General features: G+C 35.9%; 1 protein-coding gene across 3 annotated transcripts in view; it reads right to left on the bottom strand.

Annotated features, from left to right (window-relative positions):
- Window positions 1-18413: 18413 nt before the first annotated feature.
- The window catches only part of SOSTDC1 (sclerostin domain containing 1), a 71086-nt gene continuing 63241 nt past the window's right edge, over window positions 18414-26258 (bottom strand). The window contains exons 3-5 of one of the 3 annotated variants that reach the window (XM_011983945.1): window positions 22417-22810; window positions 21261-21332; window positions 18414-19903 (exon numbers count right to left, since the gene is read on the bottom strand). In XM_011983945.1, coding sequence (XP_011839335.1) covers window positions 19488-19903; window positions 21261-21332; window positions 22417-22621 — 693 coding nt within the window. In that variant the 5' untranslated portion in view covers window positions 22622-22810 and the 3' untranslated portion in view covers window positions 18414-19487. Of the gene's footprint in view, window positions 19904-21260; window positions 21333-22416; window positions 23172-26258 lie in introns of those variants that run through there. The other 2 variants (XM_011983947.1, XM_011983948.1) reach the window with 2 other exon arrangements.

Raw genomic sequence — 26258 nt, 5'->3', positions numbered from 1 at the left:
AATATCTACAGAACACCTCCAGCTAGCATAATATTTAATGGTGAGAAACTCAGCCTTCCCACCAAAACCAGGAACAAAACAAGGATGCCCCTTCTCACCACTTCTTTCAACATCATACTGAAAATACTAGCTAATGCAATAAGACAAGAAAAAGAAACAAAAAGTATACAGATTGGAGTGGAAGAAATAAAACTGTCTTTATTCACAGATAACATTGTCATCTACGTAGGAAAACTGAAAAAATGTAAAAAAACACTTGCCTGAGGCCAGGTACAGTGGCTAATGCCTGTAATCCCAACACTTTGGGAGGCCAAGGTGCATGGATCACCTGAGGTCAGGAGTTCTATGGCCAACACGGTGAAAACTTGTCTGGCCAACATGGTGAAAACTTGTCTCTACTAAAAATACAAAAAATTAGCCAGCCATGGTGGCAGGCACCTGTAATCCCAGCTATAATCCCAGCTGTAATCTGCAGCAGGAGGCTTAGGCAGGAGAATCACTTGAACCTGGGAGGTGGAGGCTGCAGTGAGCCAAGATAGCACCATTGCACTTCAGCCTGGGCAACAAGGGCAAAACCTGAAACTCCCTCTCATAAAAAAAGGAAAAATCCCAACAAGTTATTTTGTGAATATTGGCAGACTCATTCTAAGGCTTATATGGAAAGGCAAAAGACCTAGAATAACCAACAAGATATTGAAGGAAAAGAGCAAAATTGGAGGAGTGACACTAGCTTACTTCAGATTTATTATAAAGCTACAGTAATCAAGACTATATTTGGTGAAAAAAAATAGACAAATAGATCAATGGAACAAAATAGAGATCCCAGAAATAGACCTACATAAATACAGTTGACTAATCCTTAACAAAAGAAGAAAGGCAATAAAATGAAGCAAAGATGGTGTTTTCAAAAAATGATGCTGGAACAACTGGACATGCACATGGACAAAAATGAATCTAGACACAAACCTTACACCCTTCATACAAATTAATTCAAAAATGAACCACAAACCTAAATACAAAACGAAAAAGTGTAAAACTGCTGGAAAATAATAACATAGGAGAAAACCTAGGAGACACAGGATATGGTAATGACTTTTCAGATGCAACATTAAGGGTACTATCCATAAAGAAATAACTGATAAACTAGAGTTTCTTAAAATTAAATACTTCTTCTGTTCTGTGAAAGACAATTTCAAGAGAATGAGAGGACAAGTTACAGATGAGGAGATAGTTTTCTAAAAAGAAATATCAGATAAAGGACTGTTACCCAAAATGTACAAAAACTCTTAAAACTCAACAGTAAAAACATAACAATTCCCCCTCCCACCCCGACTCTTTTTTTTTTTTTTTTTTTTAGATGAGATCTGGCTCTATTGCCCAGACTGGAGTGCAGTGGCACAATATCAGCTCACTGCCACCTCCACCTCATGGACTCAGGCCAGCCTCCCACCTCCGCCTCCCAAGTAGCTGGGACTACAGGCACACACCATCATGCCTGGCTAATTTTTGTATTTTTTGTAGAGACAAGGTTTTGCCATGTTGCCCAGGCTGGTCTCAAACTAATGAGCTCAAGCAATCCACCTGCCGCCTTCTCACAAAGTGCTGGGATTAGAGTCACAAGCCGCCATGCCCAGCCAACAACTATTTTTTAAATGTGAAAATTAGATATCTGAATAGATACCTCACCAAAAAAGATATACAAATGCCAAATTAGCATATGAAAAAATATTTCACATCATATATCGTTTGGGAACTGCAAATTAAAACAATACTGAGATACCACTACACATTATTAGAATGGCCAAAATCCAGAACACTGACAACACCAAATGCTGACAAGGATGTAGAACCACAGAGACTCTCATTCATTGCTGGTGGGATTGCAAAAATAGTACAACCACTTTGGAAAAGAGTTTGGCAGTTTCTTACAAAAGTAAACATACTTTTACCATAAAATCCATTAATCTCACTCCTTAGTATTTACCCAAATGAACTGAAAACTTTGTTAACGCAAAGAGCTGCACATGGATATTTATAGTAGCTTTAATCATAATTACCAAAACTTGGAAGCAACCAAGGGGTCCTTAGTAGGCAAGTGAATGAATAAGCTGGCACAATAAAAGTACTTCAGTACTTAGTGCTGAAAAGAAATGAAGTACGAAGCTATGAAAATACGTAGAGGAGACAAATGTATATTACTCAGTGAAAGAAGCCAATTAAAAAAATGCTACATACTTTATGTTTCCAATTATATGCTGAAAAGACAAAAGCATGAATACAGTAAAAAGATCACTAGTTGCTAGGAGTTAGGTGGGACAGAGGGCTGAATAGGCAGTGAACAGAGGATTTTTAGGTGAGTGAAACTATTCCATATGATATTAAAATTTTGGACACATGTCATTATACATTTGCTAAAAGGGATAGAATGTATAATACCAAGAGTGAACCCTAGGGTAGTGTGTCAATATAGGTTCAGTAGTTTCATTTATTGTAACAAATGTACCACTTTGATGCAGGATGTTGATCCTGGGGGAGTTTTTTTTTTTGTTTTTTGGGTGTTTTGTTTTGTTTTGTTTTGTATGTGTGTAGGGGAAAGAGAGTATAAGGGAACTATGTGTACTTTCCCCGTGATTTTGCTGTAAATCTAAAATTTCTCTTTAAAAAAAATAAAGTTCATTAATTTTTTTAAATGCAAACAAACAAAAACCCAGGGCTAAGCAGGTTGTCTACGTTCCTTAATGATAGAGCAATGCCGTATTGGACCTCCAGTGAATGGCTTATTTGGTGCCTGCTCGTGGTATCTAGCCAGCCTTACACTAAGCCAGTGGGCCTCACCTTGAAGTGTCATCAGAATCACTTGAAGGTGTTGTTAAAGCACATTGTTTTCAGAATCACTTTCTGATTCAGTGTGTCTGGAGAGGAACCACAGAATTTGAGTTTTAAACAAGTTCTTACTTGAGACGGAGGCTTCTGGTTTGGAAAGCACAGTTTGAGGACCACTGCCCTAAGTAATAGGGTATGCATTCTTTTCAATCCTGGTCCCTTGTCTACGGGCAATGTCCTTCCTCAGAAAAGATTTTAAGAACTCAGACTTCATATAAGCACATTGCAGGCTATCTCTATATTGTTTTCTGTGGTTTTAACCAAGTGTTTCTTCTTGCAGATTATGCCTCCCCCTTCAGTATTAGGTTTAGGATTCTTAGTCTTGATAAATAAAACCAAAGTCAAAATATAATGCAGTTGAAATAGAGTATGTTTCTCTTCCATTTCATTCTATTTCTATTTTCAATTGAAATAGAAAAATTTAGAATATATTTCTATTTCAATTGATATATTTTACCTTTGTTTTTATTTATTTCAGTTGATACTACACAGAATCAATTTAACCACAGCCAATATGACAGTCCCTGTCACATAACAGCTATGTCATATCACCTATTGTAATAAATAATATGCATGATTCTTCTCCACAAATAACACAGTTTAACCAAAATGAAGAAATGGAGGTGGAACAATGACTTTTATCAAGTACTTGTGGCTCAGACATGGGGTTAGGAATAGAATTTGAGAACAGTTTCTGCTTCTCTGATCTTATTGCTCACACATTTTATGTGCCATGTTCTGTCTCTCTAGAATTAAGCTAGATTTTGTGTAAGAGTAAACTATTTACTCACCATAGGTCATTGCCAAGGGTCATTAAATCTCAGGTCCCATCTGGAGTGGAAAAAGACAATTTATTCAAGAAAAAAAAAATTAAATTATTATATCAAAGCTAAAGTAAAGAGCTTGTCTAAGCTCTCTCAAGGTTCATCAAGTTAAAAGAATAGGTCAATATTGATACCTTTTTTGGCTGTGGCTTGCAAAATAATTTACGAGCATTATTGAAAGAAGCTTAGGAACAAGAAAAAAGGAGTAAAACAATCATAATATAACTGCCTGACTCAACTAGCCCTAAAACCCTATTTTGACGTATGAGAACCATATCAAAGAGAAGATGAATCAATGAGACGTTCACAAAAACCTACTTTGTTTTATCCACATTGTTGAGATTTTTCTGTTTTATTAAACAATGATTCTTTGTGTAAAAGACAGTGTGTATGCACTGTAACTAGTCGTCTGTCTGAGTTTCAAAACCCTGCCTGGGATGCTGATTTCACCTCTCTAAACAACTGAATTACAGAATCAAGAAGTACAGTAGAGGATTGGGAATGCCACACTAAGTTGAGATAATAATCCTGAAAAAAAGTTGGGAAAGCATGTTAGGAAAATAAGGGAAAATATCATCCACATGAAAAAGACTTTTCAGATATCCCTGACACATGCTGTGTTCCCTCTTCTAGCAAACCTTACCAACACCTAACCCTCCTATTGATTAATTCACAACTGCCTATTTAGCAGTCACCTGTTACAAAGGGATCCCAGCCAACCAAGACTCGGGAGTTAACTGCATGGCCCAGCATCAACAGGAAGGTGGAGCTGCAGCCAGGCCTCCTTGCCATGGCTTGTGGAAGATTTCCCATGGTGGAAAGAATAAGACATGACACTTCTGGTCATCTTGCTATCTGAGGGTCTCAAAAGCAACAGCCCCAACTTCCTCACCTACTTGAGGATTCTGTGCTTTGGAAAAACAAGAATAAAACTCTTCCTTGTTAAGAGGGTATCAACCTATTATTAAAAGAGCTGCAGAGATGATGCAAAACATGGTCTACCCCTCCAAGAAATTCCAATCTAATTAAAGAAAAAATTGTTGCACCTAAAGCCTAGTGCAATTAAGAGCTCAATTATGTGACTGATGTTATGTAGGCAATAGATGATATGGGCATCCAGTAATAATAATAATATTTCCATTTCTATTCTAGTAGAGTCTGATTGCTATTCTAAGGTTTATACTAATCAAAGCTGGTTTAATCTTTACATAACAATGGGTTTTCCTATGGAAAACAAACACAAAACAGGAAAGAAAAATCTAGATACGATTTCAAAATTATGAATTACACTTATTTCTCGTATAGAAAAGAAAAAAGAAACAAAGTTTTTTCATCTATAGACACAAAGCTTCTAATGTTCCCAGTGTGCCTTCGTCCTTTTCTAATATAAAAAAGACACTAGTGAAAGATTAATATTCATATTAAATGCAGCCATTAATTGAGGATACAAAGTCTCTAAAGACTATCAAGCAAATTTGCCAAGCATATAAAGAGTATACTGGTATAAAAATGGTTTATCACCTTTATACCAGGAAACTGTGCTGAAAGAATCTTTAGCAACAAAGCCTCTATTTATACTTCTTCCAAATATCCTCTTGTGACACTAAGAATCAAATATATTTCCACATATAGCAGGAAACATTTCCCTGGAATTTTGCCATCACCTTTTGGAATGATATAAAATATTTTGTTTTCATTCATATTGTCTTTTGGATTTTACTCCATAAAACCATCTTGGCCTGTAGAAGAAAAATATATGTCAAAGAAACTAGTAAATAAGGGAAGGATTAATCAGGTTGTGATTATAGGAAACTATAATTTGTACTGTTCAAGTGCTGACGGCACAGATCACTTAAGGGGAGTAGTAACAGTGAATTGAGAAATGTGCCAGAAATGCTTAGAATTATAGTTCAGATAGACACTATAAAATCTTATGCATTTTCCAAAATTATATGTGGTTTATTATTTTCAAATAATATAGCCAAGTTTACTTGTTCATATTCTTCTTCCTTTGTATTTGCCTTAATCTATTCAGGCTGCTATAACAAAATGCCATAAACTGGGTGACTTATAAACAATAAACATTTATTTCTCACAGTTCTGGAGGCTGGGAAGTCTAAGATAAAATCTGCACTAGCAAATTTGTTCCCCACGGATGGAACCTCTAGTTGTTCTCACATGACTGAAGGGAATAGCTAGCTCTCTGGAGTCTGTTTTATAAGTTCAGTAATCCCATTCATGAGGTTAGAGCCCTCCTAACCTAATCACCTCCCATAGGCCCTATTTCCTACTACTATCACATTGGGGATTCAATTTTAATGTATGAATTTTGGGGGGACACAGACATTTAGACCACTTCAGTATCACTGTTATTTTTTAAGCTTTAATAAATTATTGAAATGTAGGGAGAAAATTTGTATTCAATTTTGTCTTATTCTATATCTGTTTTTAAATGTGTATTTCATAATGTACATAAATTAATATGGTTATGTAATTATAAATAAATGAATAAAAGATACATGGGGAGAGGTGCTCAAAATTCCTTTTTTCTTGGGAAGAGCTTGTTTAAAATAATTAAACACTGACCTTAGGGAGTAACAACCCATCAGTTAACATGAATAATAAAAGGAAAAGAAAAAACAGAATAAAGCAATAATATGAACATTTAGGATTGGATTAATATATTTTGTTGGCATTATAAAAAAACAGGAATGAAGTTGCATTTGTTTCTTTTGTAGAAGAAACAGACAAGAGGGTAAGCCCTGAAGTGATACACTGGTAAAGTAAGCAAGTACAGTAAAAGAATAAATGTGTAAAAATGTTTCTTATATCAATTTTTGTGTTACACAAATACATGAAATAAATGGGAAATGACAACATAGCCAAGAAAAGCAAGCTTAAGATGATTCAAAAAAAGAATAAATAAAGGTATGGTTACAGTAAAAGAAAAACTCCCTCTCTGAAAACTAACACAAGGCCAAAGCTTTTTATCTTTATTTAAAATTAAAAAGATCAGTCCAAAATGTCCTCCAAAAGATACTTCAGGATTTCACCTCAAATATTCCTCTCTTTGGAACTCTTCCTTCTTTCCTCTGCTTCTCACTATCCTGCTCTGAGCCTACTTTCTGCAGCCAGGACTTGGAGAAGATAAACTCCCTATTCAAGTGGACATTTTCCCTCGCTCAAATAGCTAATCTCAACTTAAGACACATAATAATAATAGCAGTAAAAGCTAATGATATGAGCTCTTACAAATGTTAACTCTTCTAAGGTAGACATAATTATCCCTTTTATGGATGAGGAAATTCAGGCATATATTGCTCAAAGTAATCAACTATTAAGTGGCGAGGTCAGGATTCAAATCCAGGTATCTGGCTTCAGTACCTATACTCTTCACAACTATGCACTACTATCTAGTAATATGCCAAATAAAATACAAGTAACGTTTCCATGAATTTCTCATCTAAACTTTGTGTGTGTGTTCCCATTCCTAACATTCCAGCATTCTAGAGCCTTTATTTGGAACAAGTAATATTACCATAAATGGATTAAGCTTAACATATGGCCTTTCAAGTTAAGGGAGTGGAATAAGAGGAAAAGGGAACTATTCCAGTTACAGAGTTGTTATTTCTACGCAATCAGATGTAGGTGAAGAAGAAATTGCAAAGTTGGCAGTGCTTTTTATCCTTTGTACATCTAAAGACTGCTCGGCAGTGTAACCACGAAGCAAAGCCTGACACAGCTGTTCATTCTGTCTCATCGTCTTTTATCTATGCAGTACTTTCCCCTTAGAGTGAGTCTTTGAAATGCTGAAAGCCGCGTGCTTCATTTCCCATCATTCTACACCTATGCCAAGTTTCAAGATTGGCTTTGATGTGTATCTAAAGTGGCTTGGCACACTGCTGTCATCATTCCCTGGATCTGTCCCACTCTGAAACTGATATGATCATCAGCGTCCCACAGGAGGAGACCAGCTGCATGTGGAACCCTAGTGATGTCCTTCTACAACTTTGTGTGGTACATGGGTCATGCTGATGACTGCTGGGGGCTACAAAGTGAATGGGTTACAGTTACATGTTTTGAAATCATGTAGGAGTCAAGCAGCTACCCTACCTCTAAGTCATAAACCTTCCACCCTAAAGTTTTAGTTCTGGCTTTTTACTCTCACCATGGACTACAATGGTAGCCAAACTTCAAAGCTGCAAAATTCAAACGCTTTCTTTTTCTTTTCTAAGGATGAGGAAAAAGCCTAGCATAGTATTTATTTGTGTTCTAGATAATGCCTTTTGGTGAGCATTAACATAGTTGATGGGTCATTGTTCTCAGTTAATTTTTCATGGTTTATAAAGTGTATTGTTTCTATTCAATTAATGTCTTGTTCCAAAGCTTAAGTGACCATTTTGAAATAAACCCTCAAATAGAAATTGTGCATTTAATCATTCATGAGTCACTGCATATTCTAATGACATGGTTGTTATTAAAACATCTAACAACATTAATAACAAAAACAAACAGCCTCCAGATGTGGTGGCTCATACCTGTAGTCTCAGCTACTGGAGAGGCTAAAGCAGGAAGATCACTTGAGCCTAGGAGTTTCAGACCAGCTTGGACAACATAGCAAGACACCTATCCCTAAAACAGAAATAAAAACACCCTCTCCAAACAGCCAAACCCTATCATGACTCCAGAATGTAAACATGTGAAAAATCCTCAGAGTATATAGGGATCTATGCTTAACATTCTCCTGTTTTTCATAGGCTACCTGACGATACCGTGCAAAAAAAAAAAAAAAAAAAAAAAAAGTCCTCAGTTTTCATGTCTTTTTTAGCTTTAATTTAGGTTTATTTGTTTCTTGAAGTACATGATAACTGACCTCAAGAGTAAGACATTCAAAACTCTCAGAATTTCTCCCAAATTTCTCTCTTTCAGATCCTCATCTCAAGTATAAAGTAATGAATTGGGAAGGCTGATGTTGAAAGGGTCCTTGGAGGGCATTTTAATATCTACCTTTTCAAATGAAAAACAAAATAAAACAAGAGATTCTATAATAATTCAATGCCAACTAAATGCAATACACTCTTTCAGATGTTGCAAAGAAAGGTAAGCCCAAGGCTGATCTGTAGGGGTTACATTCACCAGTTCCCAGCCAAAGGGGAGCTCTGGCAGGAGGTCAACTGGAAAAAGGAAGGAAAGTGACAAAGTTATTACTCCCCTGGCCCCCTCGCTTTGTAGGTTCCTCTGACTGACTAAGACTGACCACAGCCCACTGCTTCTCTCCCTGTGTGCTCTCACCTTCCAGGTATCACCTCAACTCCTCCCTCATTTTTGTAGGGCTTGGGGTGGTGACCGCTTTGCTGTTGCTGGCCCTGGGCTTCTGTGCTCTGCCCTGCGCTTTCCCCATCCAGAATTTTATGATTAGTTTCCTTGTAAATAAGCCCTCCCTAACTTATTCTGAGTGTGCCTTCTGTTTCATTTTGGAGTACTAACTAAAATAGAGATGTCAACTCAGATTTCAGGAAGCTTACATTTTAGCTGAATCTTCCAAGGCCCTTCAGGAGAGCAGACTTGAGATTAGCATGCTGCTCTCCTAACTTCTGAGAGATGATTTAAGTAGCCCCATAGAGCCCATAGGACAGCTTCAACTAACCCAGCAAATCGGAAGGTATGTAGAGTTTGGCAGGTATAGGATATTTTTAAAATTTGCGACTAACGTTTAAAAATTGGCAAAATTTATATAAAAGATTTGGATCTATGAGGGTATTTGGCTGTGTCTAGGAGTAGATTTGGAGCTGTTTATACAGCTTTTCTACAGTCTCCACCATTTTGCCTTGCCTTACTCCCAGCCTATTGGTCTGAGTAGGTACTGAGTTTGCAAACCTTGTCTTAATGTGTTTTCTCTTCTAGAGATGTTTGTATGTGAGAGGAATCAAAAATTTCAAATAATAAAAATAATATTTTAATGGTAGAAATTAGGTATCTGTAGTTATGGAAGAGCTGCAAAGGGATGTTTTGTTTTGTTTCTTAGCCAGGAAAAGAGAGCAGCAGGTCTTTGGATAGCCTTGAAATTACAGGATTTGAAGGCTCCTACTCTGGACAGCAGTCCTCACGGACTGTGGCTTTTCAGCACTCATTCCAGGGCTATTCTATCGTGTTGATTGTGCATCCTTAAAAGTCTTTTTTTCCTGTTATCAGCATTTCCCAGCTCTTCACTTCAGCTTAACATACAGCTGCTTGGTATCATGGTCATCTTCCCATTGAACATGCCTGTCATTATTACTGATAATGAAAGAGAGAGTAAAACACAACAGAAAAAGTCTTAACCTGGAATGTCCGGTAACCACACCTGTTTTGGTTTAATAATATTACTGAATCATAAATGTCTTAACTCTAAAAGAACACAATGATCAAAAAAGAGCCTTGTTCCAGCTCCAACATCTGCTGGAGGCATTTTCTTGGATTTTCCCCCCATTATATGGATTGAGGAATGGGGATATAATATATATTTACACAAATGCAATTCAAGTCTTTAAAAAAATTATGGCCCTCAAACATATGTTAATAGCTGAGAACCACTGTAACTTGTAAAATAACAGCATGGCTTACATGATAGCATTGCAATCATCCAATGTAATCCATAAAATTTTCCATATTATTGGAGATTGCTTTCCTGGGACCTTACCATATGCAGCCAGGCAGATCATTCTATCATCACAGGCCCCCCTGCAGAGCAAATTGATTACCATACCGTTATTCGGGAAGTGTATAATTAATTTAAAATATCTTTTTAAATAATGGATACAAGCAATATTTAGTGGCCCAGATGGACCCGTCTTTACATATTTTGATAGTTTAATTTTTCTACAACTATTGCCTTTAAACTTATGCTATCTTTAGCAATGAAATGGCTTCACCTCATACATGGAAACTAACATGAAACAGGAATTTTTATCTTTAATATGAATATTTAGAAGAAGATGGACTGCAAAAAAGCAACTTATGAGCACATGAATAATTAATAATCAAAGGGAAAGATCTCTATAAAATTTCTAACAATTTGAAACAAGAAGATAGGTCCTTTTCAAGAAGTTAGTGCTAAGATTTTGTCTGCTTACAAATAAAGGTGCAGCTCTATTTGACAGGCTTTACAATCATAAAGGAAGATGTCTACCTACCAAGTACACTGTTCACTATCTGGATAACGGGTATCCTAGAAGCCCAATCCCCAGCAGTATGCAATATACACATACATGTAACAAACATGTACATGTACCCCATGAATCTAAAATTAAATTAAATTAATTTTAAAAATAAAGTTTTTTCCCACTTTGCTTATTATTATTTCCTGTGGTTTATCTCAAATATTTGTGGGGATATTCGCAATACCTTCTGAAATATACTCTTCTTGTTTTAAGTCCAGATAGTACAATTTAGGTGATGGATCATAGCAATGACACATATGAATTTTGCTCAATAATGGGATTATATGTATTTGTCTTTACATTTTGCAACAGAACATTTGTTCCCTAATCGGATTGCCTTTTGTACACCAATGTGTTCTTAGAACCTAAAAGACACAGACTAGATTTTTAACAATTACTAAATAAAGAAGTAGATTAATGAATGAATTTCAGATGTTATAAAATATATGGACTAGAAGTATCACTATCTCACCTATAATATGTAATATAATTTTTAAAATAAAAACTTTCAACAAAATATAACATCATTATTTTAAAATAAAACCCAATTCTCATTATATGTTCCAGCCACCTTTTGTTATTTTCTCTAGAAGGGAAGAGGTAATAGAGTAGTAATAGAGTTTTTTAACAGAGAAAAATCCTAATCTGTTTTGTACAGAGTTTCCTCACCTTCTCCCAGATCCTTAACATTTTCCTGGTGTTGGATCAAGTTTGGACTAAGAGTAGGAAATGCCTGATAACAAGCTACAGTCTTAGCCCTCCTGAAGCTGGGTCTCCACTTTCATTCTATACTGCCTGTCTTATTGGTTATGATAGCCCATGTCAACTTCCATAACAAGTTTGACCAAAATGTTATTGCAAAAGTTCACATTTGAGTGAGCTGGGGACAGAATCAAAAGTAGAGAGTAGCATAAATCACATCTGCCTTTGTGTATGTCACTGTGACTGTAAATATGACCATATTGTTTAAGACAATAGAATGTGAATATTTCAGAGGGAAGATACTTTAGACATTATCTAGTTCAACTCTCTTAATTTACAGATGAAGTAAGTGAAGCTTTACGAAGCTGAATAAACAAGTGTAAATTCACCCAACAAATTAGGAGCCGCAGAGTCTAATCCAGATCCCAGATCTTCTGTTTCCAAGTTCACATGTCTTGAAAGTCTCTTGTATAAAGTTACTACATTACAAAATTGCAGATGATTCCAATTGAAAACTTTGTTTATTATTTTTTAAATGTCAAACTCAGTCAAAGATTAAATGTAAACTGTTATTAGTATAAAAAGTAGACAAAGGGCGGGCTCAGTGGCTCACGCCTGTAATCCCAGCACTTTGGGAGGCTAAGGTGGGTGGATCATTTGAGGTCAGGAGTTCGAGACCAGCTTGACCAACATGGAGAAACCCTGTCTCTACTAAAAATACAAAATTAGCCAGGCATGGTGGCGCATGCCTGTAATCCCAGCTACTCTGGAGGCTGAGGCAGGAGAATCACTTGAACTCGGGAGGTGGAGGTTGCGGTGAGCCAAGATTGCGCCATTGCACTCCAGCCTGGGCAAGAAGAGCAGAACTCCATCTCAAAAAAAACAAAAGTAGGCAAATTAATCAACCTTAGGAAAGATAGTGTCAATGAACAGGCAAAGTAGCAATCCTTCACTAGATTATTAAATGCATTTTGCAATTTTTTTGTCTTGGGTTTACAATAAATAAATTTGAAGCAAAAAAGTTTTATAAAGCCCTTTGAGCTTTAGAAAGTAAACCAAGAAAAGCAAAGAAATTATGTTATAACTTATAAAACATATTTGAAAAGTGAGGGAGGAAGTAAAGCAAACAATAATACAGGAAGTTCAGGTCAGTAGAAGTGGTAAACTAACATAAAATATAGCGTTGATTAAAGATTGTAAAGGATTGTTTAAAAGTGCTGGTTAGTGGATGCCTGGGTTCAGTGTGTTTGCCTGTCATTGAATGCCAAATTTGGGTTAACATCTCAATGAATAAAAGGAATTGAATGATCGTTTTGTGACAAATTTGCCGATGTTGTAAGATAAAATTTTTTAAATTTCTATGAATTTAAAGACAAATCTTTAAAAAGAAATTTATTTCTTCTGAAAATCATGATGCCTATATTTTTATAGTAACTTATGTTTAAGCCATATCAAGGTCTTTTTTTGTCCATTTGTTTTTGTTTTGGGGGGGTTTTTTGACATTTATTTTAGGTTTGGAAGTACATGTGAAGATTTGTTACATAGATAAACATATGTCATAGGGGTTTGTTGTACAGATTATTTCATCACCCAGGTATTAAGCCAAGTACCCAATAGTTATCTTTTCTACTCCTCTCCCTTCTCCCACCCTCCCTACTCAAGCAGACCCCAGTGTCTGTTGTTTCTTTCTTTGTGTTCATAAGTTCTTATCATTTAACTCCCACATATAGGTAAGAACACGCGGTATTTGGGTTTCTGTTCCTGCATTAGTTTGCTAAGGATAATATCCTACAGCTCCATCCATGTTCCTGCAGAAGACATGATTTTGTTCTTTTTTATGGCTGCATAGTGTTCCATGGTATATATGTACCACATTTTCTTTATCCAATCTGTCATTGATGGGCATTTAGATTGATTCCATGTTTTTGCTATTGTGAATAGTGCTGCAATGAATGTTTGCATGCATGTATCTTTGTGGTAGAAAGATTTATATTCCTCTGGGTATATACCCAGTAATGGCATTGCTGGGTCTAGTGGTAGTTCAGCTTTTAGCTCTATGTGGAATCATCGTAGTGCTTTCCACAATGGTTGAACTAATTTACACTCCCACCAACAGTGTATAAGTGTTCCCTTTTCTCCACAACCTCAAAAATAGCAATCGGTTATTTTTTAACTTGTTAATAATAGCCATTCTGATTGGTGTGAGATGTTATCTCATTGTGGTTTTCATTTGCATTTCTCTAATGATCAGTGATATCGAGCTTTTTTTCATATGCTTGTTGGCTGCATGGATATCTTCCTATGAGAAATGTCTCTTCATTTATTTCAATGGGGCTGTTTGCTTTTCTCTTGTAAATTTGTTAATGTTCCTTATAGATGCTGGATATTAGACCTTTGTCAGATGAGTAGTTTGCAAATATTTTCTCCCATTCTATAGTTTGTCTGGTTACTCTGTTGAAAGTTTCTTTTGCTGTGCAGATGCTGTTAAGTTTAATTAGATCTCACTTGTCAATTTTTGCTTTTTTGTGATTGCTTTTAGTGTGTTTGTCATGAAATATTTGCCCATTGCTGTGTCCAGGATGGTATTGTCTAGGTTGTCTGCCAGGGTTTTTATAGTTTTGGGTTTTACATTTAAGGCTTTAATCCATCTTAAGTTGATTTTTGTGTATGGTATGAGGAAGGGGCCCATTCTTCACTCTTCTGCATATGGCTAAACAGTTATCCCAGCACCATTTACTGAATAGGGAGTCTTTTCCCCATTGCTTGTTTTTGTCAGCTTTATCAAAGATCAGATGGTCATGGATGTGTGACCTTATTTCTGGGATCTCTATTCTGTTCTATTGGTCTATGTGCCTGTTTTTGTACCAGTACCACACTGTTTCGGTTACTATAGCTTTGCAATATAGTTTGCAGTCAGGTAACACGCATATCAAACTCTTAATCAGTTTTAATGACAATAAACTTTGGTTTAATATGTCTGTGCCACTGATAATGCCATTCAATTTAGACATCTGTCTCAGATGTAAGTACCTAATCCCATTCCTAAAGATGAAATCAGTAATACAAAGTGACCCTTGGTTTGCAGTTACTTAAGTTAGAGGTAAATATTTTAAGTTTTTTCACAGGAAATCTCCCAAACTGTCTTGCTAATTAACAAAAAATAAATCCTTCAGCAAGTGACCCAAATGCAGATGATAAACTCAGTTTAGTTTGCTCTGGAAATAATTATGCATTCAGTTTGGTATTAATTCATTTTAATCAATTCTTGAACCTGAAAACCAAAATATTTTCCCTTTGAGATTTCAAAATTCCTCAGTAGTTGTTACCCTACAGCTCTTCAAGACAATTTGCGAAATATGCAGGAAAATGCACCAAATGTGAAATTAGCTATTACATTAAGAATGATGCACCAGTGGAACTCAAAATGACACTGACAAACACAGTGTCTTTTGGGATATCTATTTCAGTGAGTCTCTTTGCGGATGCAACAGAGATTTCTGGTGACCAAATGTCTACCTAGTTCACAAATCTAGACTCATTTCCATTCAACATAGAGCTATATTTTAGTAGGTTCCAATGAAACCAAGATGAGAGTCATCTCCATCTGCCTTTGAGGGAAGGAAACATTCTAACAAGAGAATGCTGCTTTCTCACACTGAGCATCCTAAGTCATCTTCCTGCTGAACTACTTCTCAGTATCTTCAAGGATTCCATCAAAACCTTGCCACACATTTCATTTTTTATTAGTATGATATGATCATATAAAGCATATAAATGCTGAATTTAGGGCATGGAGTGAATTTTCATTTTAAGATTAAAAAGTACTTTTCAGAGTTAAATTAAATCTAAATCATGTTTTAATTCCAAATATAATGAATTATATTTCGATATCTAAAATTTCATGGTGACTGCAAATTGAGAAATTTGCAACATACTAAATTTAAGCTTTGAAAAGTTTTAATTTTATTCAGAAATTTGGAAGTTTTCTGATTTGGCTGCTGCTAAATATTATTCTCTCTACTCATGACTTCTTAATATAACTATTCCACTGAGCATCTATTAAAAACATCGTGCTCAGTAAACAGATTATGTTACATAGTAAAAACCACATTTTAACAGTATAGTAGATATTCAATAGTGATTTATAGGATGGATGATACTGCAAGATCTCCTGGCAAAACCTTACTCATTTGATAATAGAGCAGAAATGAATTAAGGCTCAGTGTCTTTTATTTAACATACACATTCTAATTTTGGTTGCTTTTCAAAAAATATATGGTAAAATAAACATGGCCAGCAGCGTGTTGCCAGTTATTGGTTAGTTGTAACTAACACAAATTAATAAATATAAATGATCTGTAGTTAAAATATTAACTTTTTTGCAAATATATATATATGTGTGTGTGTATATATATGTGTGTGTGTGTGTGTGTGTGTATATATATATTTTTTTTTTTTTTTTTTTTGAGATGAGTCTCGCTCTGTTGCCCAGGCTGGAGTGCAGTGGTGATCTTGACTCACTGCAACTTCCACCTCCCGGGTTCAAGCGACTCTCGTGCCTCAGCCTCCCGAGTAGCTGGGATTACAGGCATATGCCACCATGCCCAACTAATTTTTGTATTTTTGTAGAGACGGGGTTTCACCATGTTGGTCAGGCTGGTCTCGAAATCCTGGCCTCAAGTGATCGCCTGCCTCAGCCTTCCAAAGTACTGGGATTACAGGTGTGCACCACAGTGCTCAGCCTGCAAATAGATATTTTTAAAGGTTATATGTCCGTGTTTGGCTTAAGTCTAGCATACTATATATTAGTCATTTGTGTATATGCTATTAATTTTTCTTTCATTCTTATTATTGATGTCTTATTATTGATGTCAATGTACACTTATCTATAAACATCAATATATTTATGTCTATTCATTTGTCTATGTGTCTGTGAAACCATTTGAAGATATCTTTGATGTATAGTGGCCAAAGTAAATTTAATAAATTAATAATTCATTAAATTTAATATGCTTATTAAATTTAATTAAGAACACCTCTAAATTTCTATCATTTCATGGATAGATTTTATGAATGTAAACTAGAGGTAAGAATATGCTAAAATTATCATAATCTACCATTTTGAGATGATAGTTACTAAGGTGATAGTAAAATTATGCAGTTTATCAGATTGGAACACATGAGTTAACTGAAAGTAAAACACAAAAGATATTTAGCAGTTGAAACACATATGATTTTTAGTATTTTAAAATAATAACTAGAAAGTTATTCTTTCTTTTGGCTTTTAATTTTTACTTCACTGAGACACTGATTTTATTCCAGGCCTTTCTTATCGACTGCTGACCTTTTCCTGTCATTTGATGTTAAAGATGATACAATGAATGCATCATCAATGTAACATGGCCTGAAACAGATCAGCAATTGAATGTGATCATTAGAAATAGATCCAATTTTAAACTTAGCAGAGACTACAGAAGTCTTATTTATAAGCTTCTTTTATTACATTTCTTTTTTCTTTGTATATTTATGGTCCATTTGCTAATACACTATTAGGAATCAAATCACTGAAGATTTTAGCATTTTATTATCACCAAAACCTTTGTTTTAGTAAAACACAACAACATAGTCTTCTTGATTGTGAAAAGCTGTTGTCAGATCAAGTCGTTTTTATGCCTCAGATCTTAAGGCACACTAATTCTTGAGACCATCTCTAAGGTCTTCTGTAAAAGGTGCTGTCTTATTGAGAAGGAAGAAATGGCCAAAGTGTCTGTATCTGAAGTTTTCTGTGTTATCTTACATATCTCACATAGAGGATGGACAGGTAAATTAGACATATGAAACAAGACATATTTGGTATATTCAACCTATATTTATTATGAATTTTTCATGTAGTAATATGATGATATAATATGAAATAATTTAAGATGCTTATTAAGACAGAAAGAGAAATCAGTAGTAGGCTATTATTTGTTTCTTTATTTGGTGGTATAACAGTTAGCATTATTATAAAATCTAGAGGTTCTTTTTAGATGCTTCTACTTCTCACAGGGAAGCAACAATATTAATGTTCTTGTTTAGCTTAGTATGCTATATGTAATTTACATGTGATTTTCAGACTTGTAATTACAAAAAGAACAATTTACTACAAAAAAAGTGCTAAGGAGTCTTTCATGCTCAGCATCCCAAAAGGCAAAACCCAGGAACTATTACCAATACATCATGAGCCTCTTTGGTTTTCTTCATTTGGAGTGATGAAGTCAATCATTTGATTGAATTGACACAACCGTCCTTCAACTGTATAATCTGCTTCAAGAAACTATGTTGCTTAATATAACAACATGCCAACATTGAAAACACTGAAAAATTAGCTTTTGTTTCCTTTTTTTATTTCATGTTTTTGGTTTGTGGGCCATGCAATAGTATTCAATGTTCTCCAACATAAGATATTGATTTCTTCACAATTCCTTCCTTTCTCAAATTTAGCTGTACATTGAGATCATCTGGAAAACTTTAAAACCTACTGATATTTGAGCACTACCCCAAGAAATTCTGATGTAATGTGGATGAAAACCTGGGCACTGGGTCTCATAATATCTCCCCCAGGTGATTATAATGAGCAGCAGACTTGGCATCCACTGGTGTATGTAAATTTGATATTCGCATGACTACTCATTGCTGGATTGACACCCAAGTTTTGCAACCTCCCATTTACTGAAGAGGTGGACTCCATGTCTCCCTCTCTCTCCTCTCTTAGAATAGATACTTCTGTCAAAGCTTGAATGTGACTTAGAAAACAAAAAAGCAATTACCCTTACACATTTATTCTACAGTTTTTGCACCCTTTATACATGTTAAAGGCAACGACAATAACTTTTAGCAGTGTTTATTTTTGTTAAAAGAAACCAGTTGAATTGAAGGTCAAAACACCTTCTGATTGCACAGATTAAACAAGAAAGTATTACGTATTTCAACTTTACAAAGCATCTTATTGATTTAAAAAGATCCATACTATTGATAAAGTTCACCATGAACATATATGTAATAAGGAGAGTAAAATAATCATTTTACATATCTACAACATGTATTTTCATATTTCAAGGTCAACCCAAGTCATATAGGAAAATATTTAGGTCCATGAAAAAGTTCCAAAACATTAAAAAATTAACATTTTGAAAAAAAAATCACATGTGAAAGCTCATTAAATAATAACATTGACAAATAAATAGTTAATCAGCTTTACTTATTAGCCACTGCCATGCATTTCTGGCATTCCATTCCAAGCGAGGGTCAGCATGCAGGGTATAATTTCATACTATGCAACTGTAAAGAGCTACAGGGCTTATTTTTGAAGTGAAATGTCACAAGGTCTTTCATTCTCTTTCAAAGGAAGATCACTCATGGCTGCTAAACTGTTCCCATGAAGAGTACCAAAAAAGCACCTTTCTGAAATGTTACTGCGAAGATTCATGACAACAATTTTTTTTTAACCTTTCTGTTTTGAAGGGGTTTTGTTTAGGATATGGGATGGGCCAGTAGATGGAGGGTATCTGAGAAGCCCTTTTCTGTTTTAAAATATAATGATTCACTGATGTATATAGTATCAACAGTCTTTTAAGAACAATGAGGAATTAAAACTACAGGATACGTGGAATTTAAATGCAAATTGCATTCATGGATATACCTACATCTTGAAAAACTTGAAAAGGAAAAACTATTCCCAAAGAAGGTCCTGATACTTAAGACAGCTTGCTGGGTTTGATCAAAGCAGAAAGCATATACTTTCAAGTGAGAAAATAGCAATGGCAGGCTTGAGTTTTCCAAGCAATCAAATCTGTAAAGCAGATGGTTACTAGTAAGTCTAGTTATGGGAGTCTGAGTTCTAACTCATGCTGTGCTTGCTGGATTTGCTGGCTCTTTTCCGCTCTCTGTGATGCTGGACGGGCTTGGCAGGTGACATGCTCTCAAAGTTGTGACTGGACTCGTTGTGCTGCCGGGTGTACCTCTTGCACTTGCAGGCAGTGACTACTGTGATTTTGTAGGTGCGTGTGCTGCCATCTTGGCACTGCAGCTGGATTCTCTGGGTACGGGTTTTGTCATTGACACACCGCCACTCCTGGGAGCTCCTCCTGCTCCAGTACTTTGTTCCATAGCCTCCTCCAATCCAGTTAGGGAGCACTGGCAGGGGCAAGCACTCACCAGCACACACCAGCTCCTTCAGAGGGCTGATGCTGGTGCACTGGCCATCAGAGATGTATTTAGTGGAACGCAGTTCCCGGCAACCCACTTGAACCCGAGCTGCAGGAAACAAAAAAGAATGTGCATCAGAGACAAAAATGCAAACGAAGACCTTTTAAAAAGTGCTCCACAATGACAAAAATAATAGCCAAATGATAGAAAATTGCCAAATAGAAAGTGAGCACCTACTTTATTTTCACAATGAAAACATTCTGCCTGGATAGGATAGAGACACTTTCATGAAAATCATCAGTTTACATGGCTATAACTTTTTTGGGAAAAAAAATGTAGGCCCGATTTTTTTTATATATCTCATTAGCTGATTGCTTATTAGAGTGTTTGAAAATCCAATTTTCTTAGTCTCACTCTCCAATAAGGGGTTAGCAGCTCTTCCATTTACGTGTAAATATTCGTTATTCAATGAGTTAAAAGAGTATACTTTAATATTCTCTTTCTCAAGGGTCATATTGGTTAATGTCTGCAAGTGCTTTCAATTAGGCTTTTAAAAAATCTGTTGAAAAGAATGTGGTAGGGCCATTGAAATATTGTGTATAATGCATATGCTCTCAGTAATATTTTATTTCAATTTTAGACTTTCGCTGCAGAGACTCATACATGCATATGTGTACAACATCTGACATTTTGCATATCAAACTTAATAACTATGTTTTAAACATAAATTCCCAAACTATCTTTTAAAAAATACAAACAGTAAGATGTTTGAAATGCAAAATGCCACTACAACTCAAGATTCGAAGAATATAAAAGCCCCTAAATCAGGAACGTATGGTTGCCATAACAACTTGGCTACATTTCCATGAATTTTATGGCAGAAAAATGCCTAACATGTCTGATTTACAACTGCAAAAGGAACCACGGTGTTCATTTCCTGAATATTGGTCATGGCAAACTTTTTGTTTTAGTTATTTGGATTTGATAGGTATGTTCTCTAATTGGCTGTTTCTTGTTACATGCCTTATGTAATTAAAGCAAAAATTAATCTTTAAATATTTTAAGTTTTTCTTACCCTTGCTTTGTTATCTAAACTTGAGGAGAATTGCCTATAACAAGCTTGAAAAGAAATCAAGGCTTGCCAACCAGGAAAAAAAAAAGGATGTTTAAAAGTGCAGGCTGCTGATATTTTACAAATAGAAATGATAAGGGACACTGAAGTAGTTCTACAAAGAGTACTGAAAGCTAAGTCAAAGTAGAACTGAATCAGGAGTTTCACTTCATCTCTGTATCCTAGTACTTCTGAGGTAAGAGATACAGCTTAAGGGGAACGTGACATTTGCGTAAAAACTTACTTATATACACATGCATGCACAGAAATCTAGAATTGTGGGATTAAAATGTAAAGCGTAAATTGTTTGGTTGGACAGTGTGCTCAGCGTGCCTGATTCTGCCTCCAGCTCACCTTTCTGCAGCTGCCTCAGGAATGCACCTGGAAATAGCCAGAAATAATTTCGACTTGTCAAGCTTTCTGTTCCTGTGTATATACAGATTTGGCATTTTTGCAGTGACAGTTCATTGACAACGAATACCCACCACATTGCTCAGTAATCTAATAATAATCAGATATGTCCTGTGTACTTAAAAGCAACCATCTTCATGAAAGTTAAAACATCTTAGCTTTCTTAGACATTAACAGTCATATTTGGTTTGACTTTTCAAGGGTCAAAACTACTTTTCATAGTTGAATGGAGTGAAGAAGGAGAGGCAAAAGATTTGTGTAAGATTTCCTGTTCACTGTTTCTCTTTCTCTCTCTCTCTCTCTCTTAAAACCTGATTATTAGCATGTGGCCTCTTCTAAAGGAAAAGATGGAAATAAAAGTTAGGGGAAATTTGAATCCCCCTAACCAGTGGTCAATTAGTGTCTCAACTAAGCTGTTGTTTTAAATCTCCTAAGTTACAAAAAAGTCCCCAGTCTGTCACAGAAATACACAATTATCTAAATTTTGAATGGGACAACAAGGAATTAGTTTAGAAAAATATGATTCTCCAGAATTTTTAGTTTATCCCTCTTTTATATTGAGCTTCATCAAAACTTTTGACTATCTCACTAGGCATATTTTAGAAATCCAATGTAAACAAATTTTTTCTCCTGGAAGCTTCCTTTTTTCCTTTGTGATTCCCTATATGTATTTGTGGATGGTAACTAATAATACATGTTAGCTACCTTTATACACTTTACCAAAATTGCATACGCCCTGAAATAAATTGACAAAACAACCAGAACTTGAGCTATCTAAAACAATACTTTTTAAAACTCTCATTTTGCATGATTTTGACAGAACCATAGTTTAATTCCTGGAAATGTTTTGTTTGTGGATGTTTGATAAAACTTCAGTCTGTGCTTGCATTATTAAACCACTCTTTTAGTTAGGTTAACTTTAAAATCACTACATAGGGAAGAATGCCAGCCTACGCATGCGGCAGATTACTCCCAAATTGTTTCACAAAATATATATGGTTCAGGTTAGTTACCAATAAAACAATTCTACAGCAATGTGAGCTAATGCTACCAGAAAAGAAAAAAAACAAACAAACCTGTACAAGTAAAACACACTTACTGTTCCGATCCAGTCCAGTGTTACTGAAATGCCTGCCTCCATTTCTGGCTTGATTCATCGTGCTGTTGCTGCTGGGGTGTGCTGGAACAGGTTTAACCACATGTGAATAAAGGATTTCTGTGGCATCATTTTTAAAAGCCAAACAGCTTTTCATTAGGATGCATGCAAGGGGAAGGAGATAGAAATGAATGGCAGGAGGAAGCATGGTGAGTAGAGGATTTGCTTGGCTGAAGAGCTGGTTAATTCCTTTGCCTCTGCTTCTGCACTGTATCTGTGAAATTCCTCCTCAAGCTTCCCTTTATATATCCACAGAGGTTTGGCGTTCATTCAGGTGTAAAGTTGTGTAGAGCTTCAGAGTGAAAACACAGAGAAGGGGTGGGATCCCTACATGACCCTGCAAAAGAATTTTACCAATGGAAAAGAAGACTGCAGAAAAGGAGGAGCTTGGTATACAAATTGCCTGAAATTTCAGAGTTGGACTTCATCACTTGTCTGTGAGCCGACGCAGGCAGGCACATTCTATATCAACGACAGACTCTCCTCTGCCATTTCCTTTCCTGAGTCTAGTTAACGTTCGGGTTTAATTTAAACAAAAATACATCGCTGTTCATTTGAAGAGACTGGCTTTCCCACAGTTCTATACTTCCCTCAGATTTTAGAGTATTTGCGTCAGGGAGGGAGTTCTTCCCAGGTAACAGGAGGAATTCGTGTGAGTTTAAATATTGTAGGACTTGCATGAAGCACCTAGTTAGCGAAACATTGCTTTCTCTCAAGAAGCAAACCAATATTTTTTTTTCCTTAAAGCAAACCAATATTTTTTTTTTTTCCACAGAACTAAAACCTGCCCCCTGGACATGCTTAAATAATGCAGCTTTGATCTGCATGAACTACTGTGCTGCTAGGTAAATTATTGCCAGGGGTTCTGTGTGGAGAATAATGAGCATAGTTCTGTCTACATTAAAGTAAGTAATACTCATTTTCATCTTAAAAATGTGTCACAAGCATTAATATCCATAGCGCTGTTTTACATAAAACAAAGCCATTTGTGACAGACTGCTTAGTGAATCCAAAATAATTTTTTCTAGATTTTTTCAGAACACAGAATCTACTCATATTTACTAAATATTTTGCTCATTACTTCGTTTGACTCTGCTGCCCAAGTAAGAAACCTATTTTTCTGAATTACTTTACCTACACCCAGAACACGTGTTCCATTAATTAATTATAGGCCACTGATAATCCCTTTAAAACAGTCATAAAATTCTATTTCATGATGGGACATCTCAATTGGAGTAACTACTCTGAATCACCTTTTCAATTATAAATCCATTTTTGTCCTTTGTGTGGCTACCTAAGTCACCTAATTTTGTATCTCTTTTCTGTATAAGCTTTTGTCCATTGTAACTGCTATTCACCTGTCTGTCTGTCTATCTATCTGTCTGCCTACCTGAATTTCTCCATAGAAGCACGACTGACATTTTGCAAGAGACAGTTCTTTATTATTGGGGAACTGTCCTGTGTGTTTATCATCTTCCCTGGCTTCTACCAACTAGACGCCAGTAGCACCCCCTAGTTGGTAACAAAAATATCTCCAAACATTACCAGATGACCCCTATGGGGTAAAATCACCCCCAATTTAACCACTAATTATCTATCATCTATCTCACTACAAAAGAAAGTAAAAATAAGAATAAAGGAAAAGTATTATAATACCAATAAATTATTGTTCTTTTTTAGGACAGAAATTGTACTGTAGTTTTGTTTTAAAACAATTACTGCTTCTCTATCAGAGGTGTATACTGGAATATCCTTAGATGAAATGATTTTATATACTCTTTTACATTATATGGAATAAGCTAGAATCAGCTTCAAAAACAATATGAGGAGGTTAGAGGTGTGAGTGGCAAAAGATTAATTATAAGTTGATGGTTGTTAGAGCAGGATGGTAAAGTATTATATTCTGTTTATTCATGTGTATGTTCCAAATTGTACATAGTAAAAAGTTTAAAAACCAGAGTCAGACAATCAATTTAATGGACATATACTCCCTACTAACAATATATCTCTATCCTACGATTGGATAAATAGTCATTTATTCTAACATCCTTCCTGGAAAATCATATGTCAGTTTATTTTGTGCAAATGGAGATTACAGGCATCCTTCTAAAGCACTAACTATGAAGAATTTCTGTCCTACTTACCAAGGGACTTGATGTTAATTACACAAAGCATGTTAATATTAATCATTGACCTACAGACCCAATGCCTAAAGGAAATTAAAAGGTCAAAATAATCTAATCTGTTCCTCACTGCTTTTTCTTTTTTGTGTGTCACGAGCAGGGGATATTTTAATTGGAATTTAATTATCAGGTTGGGCTAATGAGGTTGACCAAACTCATGCACAGTTATTAAATCTGCTGCATCCAGTATTTTGTAGGCTGAACCTTAGGATATCACCTCAGGCAGAAGCAAAATTAGAAGAGAAGGCAATGTCGTTGTGCATGTGGACAGGACAAACTCAGAGTTCTTGGGCCCAATTTACCTGACAGACCTCTAGAGAACTACTTTGAGGCTGGGTGCAGTGGCTTCTGCCTGTAATTGCGCACTCTAAGAAGCCAAGACAGGAGGATCGCTTGAGCACAGGAATTCGAGACCAGCCTAGACAACATAGTAAGACCTTGTCTCTGCAAAAATATAACAAAAACTAGCTGAGGATGGTGATTCATGCCTGTAGTCCCAGCTACTCAGGAGGCTGAGGCAAGAGAAACACTTGAGCCTGGGGTGTTGAGGCTGCAGTGAGCTGTGATAGCACTGCAACACTCTAGCCTGGGCAAGAGTGAGACCCTGTCTCAAAATAAATCAATAAATAAAAAGAAAGAAAACTACTTTGCTAAAATAGAAATAATCATAAATGTAATACTTAACAGTTATTCTGATCAGTTTAAAAGAGCTCCATTAAAAATAACCACAAACTATTGCTTCTCGGCCTTTTGGCTAAGATCAAGTGAAGGATAACCACAAACTATAATAACCCAAGAAGAATGAATATAGATATTTAATATTGAAATTGATTCTTTCTCATCTTCAGGCATTAGTATGTACCTGTTATTCCCTTTGCTTATAACACTCTTCCCTCACCCTCTTCCTTGACTAATCACCTACTTTTCCTTCCAGTCTCAGTTTAGACGGCACTAGCACTGAGAAAACTCGCCTTGGCCTCTCTTCCCTCTATCTGCTCGTCTCAATCCAGCATACATGTGTCAGAGCAGCTAATTACCTGATGACTTGGCAAGACCTATGAAAGAAGAACCATTTCTATCTTACGGGTATTGTGGAATAAGTGGTTAAATTAAGTATTTAAGAAATATAGAAAAAATATTCTTTCATTAAAAAGCGATTGGCTAGTATTTGTGGTAGGCAGTCGCTAAGATGGCTCCTAATAATCCCCTTCTCATGATATTCACATCCTTGTAGCAATCCCCTTTTCTTCAGTGTGGAAAGAACTTAGTGATTAACTTCTAATTAGTATAACATACTAACGTGATGCGATGTGACTTCTATGATTAGGTTTTCAAAAAACTGTGACTTCTGTCTTTCTGGCTCCTCTCACTCTCTTGCTTGCTTTGGTGGAAGCCAGCTACCATAATGTGTACTTCCCCATAGGAAGGTCCATGTAACAAGGAACTGATGCCTGTGACCGACAAGGGACTGAATGAGGCCCTCAGCCAAACAGTTGAGAATTCCATCAACAATGACATGGGTGAGCTTAGAAGCAAATCCTCTCACAGGCAGGTGAGGCTGCAGCCCTGGTCTACAACCTGAATGCAAACTTTAGGAGAGAC

This window comes from Mandrillus leucophaeus, unplaced genomic scaffold (genome assembly GCF_000951045.1).
Source record: "Mandrillus leucophaeus isolate KB7577 unplaced genomic scaffold, Mleu.le_1.0 Scaffold258, whole genome shotgun sequence".
NCBI lineage: Eukaryota > Metazoa > Chordata > Mammalia > Primates > Cercopithecidae > Mandrillus > Mandrillus leucophaeus.
The sequence above is the reverse complement of the archived record's forward strand: the minus strand, read 5'-3'. Positions and strand labels throughout refer to the sequence as shown.